This window comes from Gadus chalcogrammus, chromosome 23 (genome assembly GCF_026213295.1).
Source record: "Gadus chalcogrammus isolate NIFS_2021 chromosome 23, NIFS_Gcha_1.0, whole genome shotgun sequence".
Lineage (NCBI taxonomy): Eukaryota > Metazoa > Chordata > Actinopteri > Gadiformes > Gadidae > Gadus > Gadus chalcogrammus.
In genome coordinates, this window is record NC_079434.1 from 5253263 (window position 1) to 5267754 (window position 14492).

Consider the following 14492-nt stretch of genomic DNA (forward strand, 5'->3'; position numbering starts at 1 on the left):
TTTGTGTACATGTTTGAATGTATTTTTAACAGATTTTTGAACAGATTTTTTCATTTTTTTTAAACATATAACAAAGATATGGTCACGTAAATAAAATATCCAAACGAACAGAGCTTCGTCTCCCCGCGACCTTATATTGATCGAGTCTAAAACGTTCTCATCGTGATTGCTACCTGAGACCAGGTAGCGATCGCGTCGCCATGGCCCATGGGTAAACGAATGATAAGGCACTGTTACCGGTATGTTTGTGCCTTATATATGACAAACCGGGCGCAGCAGCATGTTTAGTTCCTAGCACTCTTCATTGCATTAGCGGTCCAACACATGTACACGCTCATAGCTCTCTCACGTAGGCTATCTCCCGCCTCTAACTGGCGCTAAGCCTTATGGGTAACGTAGTCCAGTAAACCTTATCAACATAGGCACCACCACACAAGTTAACTAATGATCGCTGTAGGCTTCAATATCATGCAGGCACTTTGTTTTATTTGTATTTTGTTCTACATCACAATTGCATGATTTAATAAAGTACTGTTTTTACCTACCATTACCAGTCTTGTTTGGTCTAGTTGCTAACATGCTTCACTGCTTATTAGCGCTACTTGGAAGACGCCATTTAATTCTTACTGCACCCCATTATGTATTAAGGATATAGTAATAGCGATATAGTAGTTATCCGCATGTATTTGTAGGTGTGTGCATGCATACAAATGTACACTCATATACGTGTGTGTGCGTGCCAACATGTGTACATGCATGTATGTGTGCGTGCGCGGCGCGCTTATATGTATGTGTGCGAGCTGTGCATGCAGGTGTGCGTCCTACCTGGAAGCTGACTGGCTGGTGGATGTCAGACAGGACAAACTGCTGGAGGAAGCGTGGGTCCTGGCTCCAGAAGAGCCTGATGTCTGGTATACTGTAGAGCACCATGGCCAGCCGCTCTAGGCCCAGGCCGAACGCCCAGCCCAGCTTATTGCCTGCCCCCGCTGCACGGAGACACACACAGAGACACACAAAGGCTTTATTAAAGGGAAACCCCCAAACCTTTTTCCAGTTGAAACCGGCTCCATTTGGGTCTCGCTGAGCGTCGGTGAACATTGTTCTTTGTTAACTGAATTTATAAAGTTGTTAAATGGGGGATGCTTTGTGAAATACAATAAGGGTGCTTCTTCCTGCTGGAAACGCTTTAACAAGTGGTGGTTTTCTATTGGCTGCGCACCCTACCTGAAGTGAGTGTGACTCACTTGAGGATTGGGGATTGATGTTCTCCTGTGTACCGATGACGGTGTATCATTGTTTGTCACAAAGAGAGGGGGAGAGAGAGGGGGAGAGAGAGAGAGAGAGAGAGAGAGAGAGAGAGAGAGAGAGAGAAAGAGAGAGAAATGATTGAATGTGAGCGTGTGTGTGTGTTTTAGGTCATGAAACATAAAGGTGTTACCATTGAAAGCAAAATGAAGACTTGATACAATCCAGACATTTGAGAACATATAAAAAGAAGTTGACTGATGACATATTTTCATTCGTAACCTATGACTGCCTTGCGAGTACATTTTCGGACGGCACAGGTTTTTTTGGTTGTTTTCTATATTTGGGTTGAAAATACATGCATAATTGAAAAACTTTTGACCCATAAAGAAACTATTTTGATCCATTCACATGACCGTATGAAGCCCATTTATACGGTAACGTGACGATAGAACCTCTCCATGAAAATACCACAGAATTGACAGAAGACAAGAAGAAGATGTGGGTAAAAAGGGTGAGTGTGAGGACTCTCTCTACCCTGGCGTGACGAGCGATCAGCACTGAGAGGTGCAGAGAGAGGGAGAGAGAGACACAAACACACATACTCAGAAAGAGAGGAGGCCGCCGTGGTACCTGGAACCAAATAAAAATCACTATGCTGGGGTCAGCCCAAGCGCGACCCCAAAATAAACAACTTATCCCCCCCTCTCTCCAACGTGACCTTGACCTCAAAGAGGGGCAAACTACCCCAAAAACCGTCTAAGCCATCTGCAGTCACAGTTAAGACTTCTAACTGGTAACACCCACGCTGTGATACAACAAAAGAAAAGACAAAAATCTATAAAATAACATAACATCGACATCTTTTAAATTTACCGTTGGGAGTTTATTTGTTTGATGTTTTTATGAGGAAAGAATCCTCCTCCATCTTACCTCAGGCAAGATGAAGCAAAGGCCAAATGTTAATTTGGAAGAAAGGGATTGTGGGTAATCCCCAGGTTTTAGCCAGGGACTCGCCTGAGAGATGTAGACTTAAGATGTCCGCACACTTCCTATGATGTGCGGCTTCACCGCCAACAGGTTCACACGCACACACACACACACACACACACACACACACACACACACACACACACACACACACACTGAGGAGGATTATGGGTAATGACACCGCAGTCAGGAAGCCAGCATGCCTGTAAATGCTGTGTAGTGCTTAAGACGTTAAACCGCGTTTAACTTTTTCCGCAACCGTGACGATCCATACGGGAGCGGGTGGTCCGGGCGGTTACCATGACTACCCTGAGGCAGATACGATGAAGGGCCAAGGTGATCAGGTACTGCTTTTTTTTAAAAACTTGTCGGGCGTCCATGCATCTTGCATTCAATATGCTACTGTATCCACATCCAGAGACTTATGGGGCTATTGTACATGACTGGATTCATACCGGGGGGGCCTAACGATGAAGACCATGTTGTACTTTGACAGATGGATTATATAGGCCCCGGCCTGCAGCAGGATCATTTCTGTGCGGTGTGTATCCGACAGGGCTCGGCTCAGCAGAGATTCGTTGGTAATGGGGTAATATTCAGAGTAATCTCCCCAGCATTAGGTGGGAAATATTCGGGGTAATATTCTTCGGCTCGTCTCCAGGGTCGGAACTGAGAGGATGAATTCAAAGCATTTCCAGGTATTTGAGGAAGGAGCTTATTGAATGGACACTCGCACACAAGCACGCACTCACACAAGCACGCACTCACACACACACACACACACACACACACACACAAGCACACGCACACACACACACACACACACAGTGTGGGAGGATGAATTACCTAGTTTGATTAGAATGCTTCTGCTTATTATGATGATGTGTAACCTTTCTGGCCTCTGAGTTGATGTGTGTGTGTGTGTACCCACCATACAAGCACACGCACAAACACAAGCACAAACACACACGCAAAGACAGACACATACAGGCACACACACTCACTTCCTAGTTTTTCACATCCTAGACTCCCGCTCCAATCACGAATCGGGGAATGTGGTATCTATGCTAATGAGCGCGAGGTCACGGGGTTGAGGGAGATGAGAGAACACACCGGAATAAATCTTTACCTCATGATAACGTACAACCGATCGCTCACCGCCTCCGACTGTCCTGCGTCTTCGTGTCTCTGAATCAAATCTCCTTTTTATTGTCTTTCCCCGGTTTCTGCTCCTACGTGTTCCCTTTCTTTACATGCAGCTTTTCCTCCTCCCCCCCCCACCACGTCTCTGCCCCCGCATGCAGAAACACATCTTAAGTACACTTTAGTATACTCTGAATTAAATCTCCTCTCCTCCTTCATCTATTTCCCTCCACTTCCATCTCAACCTTATCTAATTTCTACTCCTCCTTCTCCTCCCTCTTCCACCCCGGCCCCTCCTCCTCTCCCCCACCCACCCACCCCCCCTCCTCTCCCCCCGCCCCCTGCCCTGTCCCTCCCCCACCCCCCCCTCTCCCGCTCCTGTGGAGGAGCTCAAAGCAGCTGATGACGACGTTCCTGACGCGTGGGTCTGGAATCCCGGTTATACAACCCGGAGACGGCGGCGGGGCGCTTACACAACACCGAGAACCGGCGGCAACGGAGGGGGGGGACGGGGGGACGCACATGTGCGCGTGTGACGCAGCCAACGCAGCGTTTGAAATGATCTGTCCGTGTCACGAGCGAGACGTCTTATGATAGGTAGGCTTACAACGCTGATCCACGGCGTTGACGGGGGGAACAAGGTGGGCACACTGATGGAGCGGGTGGGTGGGTGGGTGTGTGTGTGTGTGTGGGGGGGGGGGGGCGTTCAGTGTCTTCTTCAGAGTCTGGGATGCTGAGCGGCTGAGGGGAGCAGACAGACAAGCCGTCCAAAACACAAGCCGCAGCGGTCCACGGAAACCTTGAGGCGTGATGCAACGGCATGAGGCAAGCGTGTTAATGTTTCAGCGCTGCGGGCGTCTACCCTGACGCCTTAGAGGAGCCCGCTCACAGCCCCCGCGTCTGAGGCTCTCCGCAGACACACACTCACAATTCAGAGCCACGGGAGGACAGACAGAAGGGCGTGTGTGTTACAGGCAGGGTGTGTGTATTACAGGCAGGGTGTGTGTATTACAGGCAGAGTGTGTGTATTACAGGTAGAGTGTGTGCATTATAAGTTGCGGCATGTGTACTACAGGTATGGGCGGAGCCTCAGCCAGATCATCAGGGATGAGGAAGTGCCTGTCAGCTCCTCTGATGAGTCAGAACGGCCAATCGGAACACCTCCTCTCCGAGCCACTAATCTGGAGGTATACCAGATTCATGACGCGAGGTGTGACACAGTGACACGCACAAATTCACACATGTACACACACATAAATACACTCACACAAACACACACTCACACACGGTGATTTATGGGCATATTTGTTTCAATGTCCACAATAATAACTACTGCCAATGCAAAGTCAACAATGTTCATGATTTCGTTATGAATAAATGCATGTAATGCTTGGGTGTGTGCGTGTGTGTAAATGCGGGTGCACATGTGTGCGTGTGCATGCGTGTGTGTGCGTGGCATAGACGTCAGCCAAAACGGGGGGAGAGACAGGGAGGAAGAACTGACATAAAAGGAGCGAGAGAGTGAGAAAGAGAGAGAACGCCTTGAGTGCCAGAATCCCCCCCCCCCCCTGCCCCTCCACCCACACACACACACACACTTTAAAGCCAACTCCCCTCTCTCCTCAGCCAATAGGAGGCCTCACAGGGGGACATGTGGCGCAGAGTGTGAGCGTGAGTGAGATGGAGAAGCGACATATCAGTCTGTCGATGACATCACCGCTGCTGCTCATTGCGCTTGGCCGACGCCTGATATGACGCCACCAGTGATGCCAAGGACTGCTCTAACCATCTCTCTCTCTTTCTCTCCCTCCCTCCTCTTCTCCTCTCTCTTCCTCCCCCCTCTCAGTCTCTCTCCCTCTGTCTGTCCCTCCCCCCACTCTCTTCCCCCATCTCTCTCTCTCTCTCCAACTTTCCCGCCCATCTCCCTTTGTCTCTCCAGCCTCTCTCTGTCCGTCTGTCTCTCTCTCCATCCCTCCCCCCCCCCCTTCCTATATCCCTCTCCCTGCTACATGTTTCCCCTCATCAGTCGTGGTAACAGTTAAACAGTGTTATTCTAAATTAATCCAAAAACTGTGGGCATGTGAGTCACCACGTATGCTACAAGAGGAATCGTGATCAAACGTCCCGAGAGAGAGAGAGTCAGAGAGAGAGAGCGAGAGAGAGAGAGAGAGAGAGAGAGAGAGAGAGGACCACTATTGGCAGGGATCAATGCTGGATTTCAACCTAAGACATCCAGTCGTCACACATACATTCAAACCTCCCCATCATTTTGAATTTTCTGCCCTCTTTCCGCTTTCTATTCCGTTTCTAGTTTTCATTTTACATTCTCCTTCTCAAACCTCCCACATCTCTCCCGTTCTCTCTCAACTTATTTTCTGCACTTCCTTCCCACTCGCCACTCTTCCCAGCCTCAATCTTAATTCAAGCCCCCTTCTCAATCTCTCTCAGTGCCTCCCTCCTTTAATTTCCTGCCTCTTCTGATGCCTCCGTCTCCCCCTCTCGCTCTCTCCATCACGGCGTTCCTCCCCCTCCTCCCTCTGCACTCCCGCTCATCTGTCGTTTTTACCTCATCTTCCGCCTCTCGCCGGGGCTCCACTTCCACCATCACTCGTTTTGTCGCTTTTCATTTCGCCTGCACTCATTCATGCCCCCTGTGTTCATCCATCCTCCGACTGCGGCCCCCCCTCCCTCCCTCTCTCCGTCCTCTGCTCCCCCCTCCCCCCATCCTCACCCCTCCCTCCATCCTCTGCCTCTCTGCTACCTTCATCCTCTCCTCCCTCCCTCTCTCCATCCTCTACTCCCTCCCTCCATCTTCTGCTACCTTCATCCTCTGCTCCCTCCTTCCCTCCCTCCTCTTCTCCCTCCCTCTCTCTCCTCCCTCCGTCCTCTGTCTCTCTACTCCCTCCTCCCTCCCTCCCTCCCTCCTCTCCTTCTCTCAGAGTTGTACCGTCTTCTTTTTGTTATTCTCATACTTGTAATTCCCTCGTCCTGCTTTCGACACAATACGCATTAGTGTTACGATGACACCTAGTCTAAACACACCCTCTCGTTCCATCACATCGGCACATAAATAAGCTCAATACGGCCGTCAGCCAATGGGAACGGATTCCTCCCCGCCCCCTTCCCCAGTCGCCCATTAAGGAGATTCAAGCCCAAAACTTGACGTTAGTATTGTAAACCATACAATAACAATAATGTCGGGCAGACGGCGAGAGCGCCCAGCAGAGCAGCCGTACCCCGGGCCTCAGCAGCCCCGGTACAGTTAGCTGGACTCAAGTCCGGCATGCCCCCCGGCCTCGGGACCACGCCCTCCGAGTGGAGCGCACCGCCGTCTCCGGACCCACACCAGCGGAGAGTCGTGCGCTGGTGTGTGCGGTGTGTGTCGTGTGTGTCGTGTGTGTGCATGTGTGTGTTTAGGCGTACACGGTTCATGTTCTGGAGCCCGCGGTGCACTGCAGTGAAAATGTCAGCTATTGATTGGCGTGCTGAGTTCACCATGTGGCATTTTGAATTATTTACACAAGCGTGTGTGTTTGGGGAATGGTAGGAGATTAATCCCACATCTTCATTTCGAATGTCAATGTCCTAGCCCTGTAGGGCCGCAGATCCCTGTACCGGGGTCTAGCCCTGCGCGACCCCGTGTCTCAGGATAATCATCTGGTCCCCCACCCCTTGGAATTGCAGACGATGGTTCAGTCTTGGTCGCACTTTGCCTTAGGAAACCCAGTTCCCTCGGGATCCTGGATTCCTGAAGGGAAAGTAGGTGTCTATCCAGCAGAAGCCCGGCGTTTGGGTTTACAGACCACAAGCGATTCCGATTTTTTAGACCAATCCCACGGCTCATTTCTGAACAATCAGGGCGTGTCTATCCTGATTGGTTCAGAGGAAGGGAGGAAGTGGGCAGAGGGTTGATTGGTTGTCTCAAGTTCCACACTGTTGCTCTCTTCTGCACTCTCTTAAGTGTTTTAATCTGTTGAATCCTACAGTAGGTTTATCAGACTTTGTTTAATAAATGTGATAATCTGAATATTACTTCTGAGGAGTTTTGAAAAATAATTGAAAAATTGGCTGTTGTACAATTCAAACAACTTAAGCGCCCATAATTGGTCTATATCTCTAATAGAGAAAGTCGTGTCCATTAGAGATAGCAGGTATGTTTCACTGCGACACTTTGTCAATATTGCTTATATTTGGGGCTTCATCCCTCACTGTTAGCGCTGCTAAAGGGGGTATTGACCGGTGGTCGTGTTTGCTGAACAACAGTGATTTATAGGAAGCATCCACTCGCCGCTCCGCAGAACGGAGAGGGATTTGGAGGCCGTTGGAGCACCGCAAACAAAGCACAGAAAACAGAGCCTGCAGCCCATTAGGGTAATCTGGGTCTGTTTAGACTCAAGTATGCGGCGCAAAGCTGAATAACTAGACAAGGGAAACTGACGGCAGGGTTGTTGCTCAAGGATACATTACGAAATGAAACCGCCATCTAAAGACCTGCATAAAAATGACATCATGGGGTACAGCTATCCTGAATACCCCAGCTCTATGATAAGCAATGGATCAAACAATCAGGAATTTATCGCTTTGCGTGCGTGTGCATGAGTTAGTTTGTTCCCATCTATTGATTGTTGTCCGTCAAGAACAGAAGATGAAAATACAAAACATCTTTAGAGTTAAACTAAACGAAACCAACAATAACAGATTTTCTCTCTGGACATCTTGTATTGTTTGCGGTACCAGCATTGGTTCAATATTAAGTCACTACTTTCAATGGTCCCGACAGCATGACCCGCTCCGGAAGCTAGCCGGGACAGAGGAGCAGTCCCTGGGTTCTGTCAAACTGTTTGTTCCCAGGGGAAGGCAGCCCCGACCAGAGGTATGGCCGGGTAGCATCAATCGGTCGATAAGCGCCAAGTGTATCCATTTTCGATTGGGGTCCGATGGGATAGTGGGTTGTTGTCACTGATCACCAAGAAGTAATCACCGTTAGATCTTCATGTTCCAGATGTCAGAGCCTGAAGGAAGAGGAGTCAACCCTATGTCAAATGTTTAACTTTAGTTCAACTATGAAGGCAACTCTCCTCTACTCATTATTCAGGTACCTTTTCCTCCGCAGGTACCGAGACACGATGATCACAACCTCGCCTGAGGACTCTCACAAACACAGGTCCTGAGTGCCAAACGCCTTGTGGTTTCCTGTTGGTCTCCTTGCTGCTGACAGCCGATGGGCTTCTGGATCCCAACCACAACACCCTCTCTGCCCCGCGACCATGTGACTGAGAGCTGCACTGCGCGTGTTGCTCGGGGCAGTTGGGCGTCAGGGCGCCTCATTAGTTCATATAGATTATGGGAACAATGCGTTGAGAAACGGTCTGCCCGGGCTGCCTGCTATTCAACCAACATGTTTAATAAATGATGGGGAACACTTAAATTATGCAGGTTGATTAGTAACCAGGCAACAGCGTTTACCTTTGGAAATCAATATGGTGGCTGGAGGGAGGATGAGAGAGAGGGAGAGAGAGAATATTTTGGGCTTTGATTACAGATTACGTTAATGTTTCAAAGACGTGCCTATGTCGCAGATAGAGATCTAATCAGTGTAGAATCATTACGATTGCCGAATAAGAAATAATGAGTCAGTTCTTTTATTGCCTCTTAAAATTATTACATAATACTTCAACTCAAACTGTAATTCCCGTGAAGACTCCCTGCAGAGCGGGAACATTGCCCAAAGGTAAACAAAGACAAATTTACTTTTTTACATATTTTGCAACTCCTCTTCTTCCCGCTGTGAGATAGCTGTTGCCTTCTGGGTCAGGACTGTTTCAATACATTTGTACTAATATACTGCAAAAAAAACAACTTAATCCACGTGTACCATTTACAGTATATACTCTATATTATCAATATACTCTGCATTACAATAAATATACGGTATATGACAATGAAGTATATATACTGATTATTATTAACACATTACTACATACACAATGTATAACATGCACCACGTATTACCTATATTATGTACTATATACACCATATATATTGTGTACATTGAATGTAATTATGTGCACAAGTATCTATTGAGTATAATGTACTAAATACTCAAAACACTTGGTTCTGTAGTCACGCTGGTCTGTCTACTATATATTCTAGGTAATGTATATATTAGGTATTAGGTGTATCTTGCCTATACTCAGTTTGCACTTTGAATACTCTTTCTATAATAAATACTACAGACTTTGCATGTTCAGCTCCAAGCAGATATAAAAGGCTCTAGCTCTGATACAAAAGGACCAGCGTGGAGGGAAGACGCTGACATAGTGAGACACCAATTACCCAGCTTGTACTGTTAACCACCGCAGCCATTCAGCGGGCCGAGCATCATTATCACCCGACACACAACAAACCATCACGTCTCTGTGACCCAGGCGCAGTTCAAAAGCCCTCTCCCACCTTCCTGTGGGAGAGGGCTTCCTGCGTCCGCCGCCGCCTCATTACGGCCCCCAGCAGCGGGGCGGCGGCGGTGTTTAACCGCTAAGCACGAGTGCGGCCGGAGCCGACGTGCTTCAGCATCATTATCGACGGTGTCCTCTGTGGATGACCCGGGCCATTCAAAGTCTACAGACTTTGGCTCTGTGTGTCTAACATGGTTGAAAAGGTGACCCTCTGAGGGGACACAGCGATTTATCCTTGGTTCAGAGGCGCTTGGCTGGTTGCCTCGGTAGCGTCTTTGGATTGGGAGGTGGGTACAGTGACCACTGAGGAGAGCCCCTCCAGATATAGGGTAGGAGGGGGAGGCTAATCACTATAGAATGACTGATGGAGTGAGTGTGGAAGTGGAAGAGTTTGGGTGTTTGTGGGTGTGTAAGAGTTTGAGTGAGTGAATGAGTGAGTGAATGAGTGAGTGAGCGAGCGAGCAAGTGAGAGAGCGAGAGAGAGCAACCGAGAGTACGAGACAGGGAAGCCCAGGTGTGGGTGGAGTCACGGCGTTTTGTCAAACATTTATTGTTCAAGCAAAACAACGCCTTTTCTTTCACTCTCAGGACCTCTTGACCGCGTGCCCTTTGGCCAGGTCACCGGGCAGCATCGGTGCCGCCAACGTCCGCTCGCCATCACAGCCACTCACACCACGGCCTCCGCCGGTCTAAGATCACTTTCGAGGGGCGGCGTAGCGATGCGCAGCAGCTGGTCGAGTCGAAAAAGAACAGATTCATCCCCCGGTGCCCGTTGGCCGAACCCAACCTCCCTTCGTTGCCATGGCGAGCGAGCGCCGATGACATTTTGATTCCCGCTGGCCAAGTTGCGTCACAGTTCTCTCTCTCTCTCTCTCTCTCTCTCTCTCTCTCTCTCTCTCTCTCTCTCTCTCTCTCTCTCTCTCTCTCTCTCTCTCTCTCTCTCTCTCTCTCTCTCTCTCTCTCTCTCTCTCTCTCTCTCTCTCTCTCTCTCTCTCTCTCTCTCTCTCCTCTGTGGGAGGCGGCTGGGGAGCAGTAATTACCAGTGTGGTAGACGGGGTGTCTTAACCTTCTCTAAGTGGAGGATAAGGCCACTAAGCAGTGTGGGGTTCAAACACAGCCCGGGCTAACCTGACCCTGGCTCCCTGCACTCGCCCGGCGCTTCCTGCTAATCCCCCCATAATTAAACACCGATCTCTGAGGCTCCGGGCCGGTATGCTAGGTGTGTGGGTGTATACCTGTCTGTGTGTGAGTTCAAGAATGTGGGTATTGTGTGTGAGTGTCTGTGTGTGTTTGTAGTCGAAAAGGCTGAGGTTTTGATTTTTAAGAGACAATTAGGGTGTATAACAGTGTGTGATGTGTGTGTGTGTTCTCAATTGAACTAATTTGTGCCTTACATAGTTGTATTTATCTGTGTATATGTGCAAGACATATTTAAGACAATACATATATTTCTGGTGTGCGTTGGTCTGTGTACGCAGATGACTAACCTGAAACCATTTATTTAAAAATCTATTTCACCCCTGCATAGAGCTGTAGAAATTAACCAGCGTGAAAGGCTATGTTCATTAGGAACTGCACTTAATAATTAATTAAACATTAGACACCCAAAGGCATTAGCTTTTATCGTAAATCAGAAACAAGAGTCATTTGGAAATTATGAGGAAGTGGGCAATAAAAAGGTCAGGGGTCAATGTTCCTGTGAGAACACCTCGATGGAAACATGAGTCTGTGTTTTAGGAGTGGAGGGGGCTCACACAGAGAAGAGTGAATTAAGGGTAACTGGGCTGGATATATTCTCCAAAACCCATTCATCTAGTGTGCATTCAAAATGAAACTAAACTAAACGGTGAACAATACCATATCATCAGAAGAGTGCCCTAGTATACACACATTTATCTTATGGCTTTGTAAGCACAAAAGCCATAAGATAGCACTTTGTGTAAACACAAAGCTCTCCATTTAAGATGAACAACTCTTAAAAGACGTAAATGTTTACAACAACATGACCTCCTATGCATCAACCCAACATCCGGGTGCCACAGAGAACACTGACCCACTTCTCTGCTCGCCTGAAGGGCTCCCAAGAAAAACTCCAGATTTGAATATTCTTTCCCTCAGCATCATTTAAACTAGGGCGGAAGGACCCCCGGAAACTTTCCCTGGAATTCCTGAGTGGCGAGTTAACCGACTGTTCCTCCCGTTTCTGGGTGTTCCCAGCCAACATGCTGAACCATCAGATACTCGGCAGCCATTGGCTTGCGGTTGCCACGGTGCCCCAGGGACCCATAGATTCCAGGTGAGCTTAGTACCCAAGGCTGGCTCAGAAGGAGTGTGTGTGTGTGTGTGTGTGTGTGTGTGTGTGTGTGTGTGTGTGTGTGTGTGTGTGTGTGTGTGTGTGTGTGTGTGTGTGTGTGTGTGTGTGTGTGTGTGTGTGTGTGCGCGCGCGCGTGCGTGTGTGTGTGTATGTGTGCCTGCGGGTGTGTATGTGTGTGTCCATGTACATGTGTGAGTATATCTGTGTGTGGGTGTGTGTGCGGCGGGGGGGGGTGTCCCCGTTCTTCAGACTATCGTCGGAAAACTGAACGGTGTGTTCAGTGTAGTGTAGTACGGGTTACACACACACACACACGTTTAGTATGGGCTTCTGAAGCTGCCTCTCTGCATCTCTTTCATAGTCTGTGCTCTGTATGCATGACTCACTTTTTTTCGGGAGAATTCAACGAATAATAGTGTTTGCCCAATGTGTGTGTGTGTGTGTGTGTGTGTGTGTGTGTGTGTGTGTGTGTGTGTGTGTGTGTGTGTGTGTGTGTGTGTGTGTGTGTGTGTGTGTGTGTGTGTGTGTGTGTGTGTGTGTGTGTGTGTGTGTGCACATCCTCTAGGCCTGCCACCCCTAAATCTAAATATCCAATCATAGAGGATCCAGGCTCCAAAACCCGGCTGCCTTCAGTTTTCCTGAAAGTGTCAATTCATGGCAGCACAAATCCCTGTTTGTATCAGGTAAACATTCTGACCTTCCGTGTCCCTCAAATCACTGCCTAAAACGAAATATTAGCATTCTGCGACTTCAGCAAGCAGCAGAGAGAGAGGAGTAGTGTCGCATTAGCGCAGGCATGCCCTGTGTTCTCGCTCCCTCTTCCCCCGTCACTCAGAACGGGTAATGGAGATATTTTATTCATCTGGCAGGATGGGAAGCTGAGTCTCCTGGCCGGGAAGGAGGCTCAGAAAGAGAAGCCATCCCGGCCTGGGACGCCTTAATGAAAACACCTCGTCATGTTGGTCTTAGGTCGGTATGTTTATAGGGCCAGTGAAACCAAATCGGTTTATTGTTTTTGTTTTAAACATCGTCATGCGTGTTAAATGATCTTCAAAATAGAAATGCATGAACCTTCCACCCTGCTCCAGACCCGAGTCCTGTTTCCTCTGATGAAGTTGTAGTGCTATTCTGAAGGCCCTTCATTGCCCCAGCGAGGGGCCCCTGATGGAGGAAGGGTACGCTAACGCCGCAGTGCGTGTGGATTGGGGGGGGCCCATCTGACCAGCGGTTGATGTTAATGGCCGCGTCCGAGAGAAGGTTAGCTTCTCAGACTCTAATAGTAAGCTGCCGCAGTGTGTGGTGCATCACATACGACGACACTCGTTATAATGTTCATACCCAACGACAGAACCTACTTAAGAAAAAAGTTGCAGTGGGTCGTTACCATGGGGATAAAATGTACCCATCCTTCCTCAAACTCTCAGACCAAATGCTTCTTTTTTTTTTACATCATTGTGTTCTCGAAATTCGAGCTGAAACAGGGGTTCACCTGAACTTTAAACGCTTTCCTCAGACCTCAATGGTTTATTATTGAACTAATAGCGGGAATTCCCTATCCTCCCCTCAGAGGTTCCCCTATCCAGTTGCACGATCTGGTTTGTTCATTACATGGAGGAAACTGCGTTCAGACATATTGCCTCACCGGATGTGAACCAGGCTTTTACTCAAAATTAACTCATCCTCAATAGCAGATGGGGCATCAAGTGTAGAGGAAGAATTAGTTATGTTTCATCAGGGGAGATCAATCACACACAGAGAGGCAAATTAAATAAATGCAAGGACTTAATAAAAGAACTGATGGCAGACTATCGCTTTCACCTTAATAGGAACATTTCTGTTTAATTAGAATGAAGGTTTCTTTGTGTGTGTGTGTGTGTGTGTGTGTGTGTGTGTGTGTGTGTGTGTGTGTGTGTGTGTGTGTGTGTGTGTGTGTGTGTGTGTGTGTGTGTGTGTGTGTGTGTGTGTGTGTGTCTGCATCTTTGCGTGGTAGTCCACTGAAAACGTGTCCCAGCGTGTAACAATGAGGACATGTGTGTGAGACTTTGTGTATCCAAGAATAACACGTGAACTAGAGATGAAGAGAGGTTCCATATGTGAAACCGAATAAATCAAAGGTCAAAGTAAGTGTGTGGTGTTTGTTTGTGTGTGCGTGTTTCAGAGGTAAATATATATATGTTTTTGCATGTATTTTAAAAATAGATTATATCTGCTACTCCTTCTACCTGCTACTCATATACATACACGCATACACACACACAAACACAATAACAAGTCCAATCATTTATCGTGTGGATGACAGCTAGCACAGCCTAGCACCGCTAACGAGCTAAAGAGGACCAGAGAGA

The 14492-nt window shown here is 48.2% G+C and overlaps 1 protein-coding gene across 3 annotated transcripts in view; it reads right to left on the reverse strand.

Annotated features, from left to right (window-relative positions):
- Positions 1 to 606: 606 nt before the first annotated feature.
- fars2 (phenylalanyl-tRNA synthetase 2, mitochondrial) overlaps positions 607 to 14492 on the reverse strand; it is a 61022-nt gene continuing 47136 nt past the window's right edge. Inside the window, exon 8 of one of the 3 annotated variants that reach the window (XM_056584500.1) lies at positions 607 to 986. In XM_056584500.1, coding sequence (XP_056440475.1) covers positions 673 to 986 — 314 coding nt within the window. In that variant the 3' untranslated portion in view covers positions 607 to 672. The remainder of the gene's footprint in view (positions 987 to 14492) is intronic. The other 2 variants (XM_056584502.1, XM_056584501.1) reach the window with 2 other exon arrangements.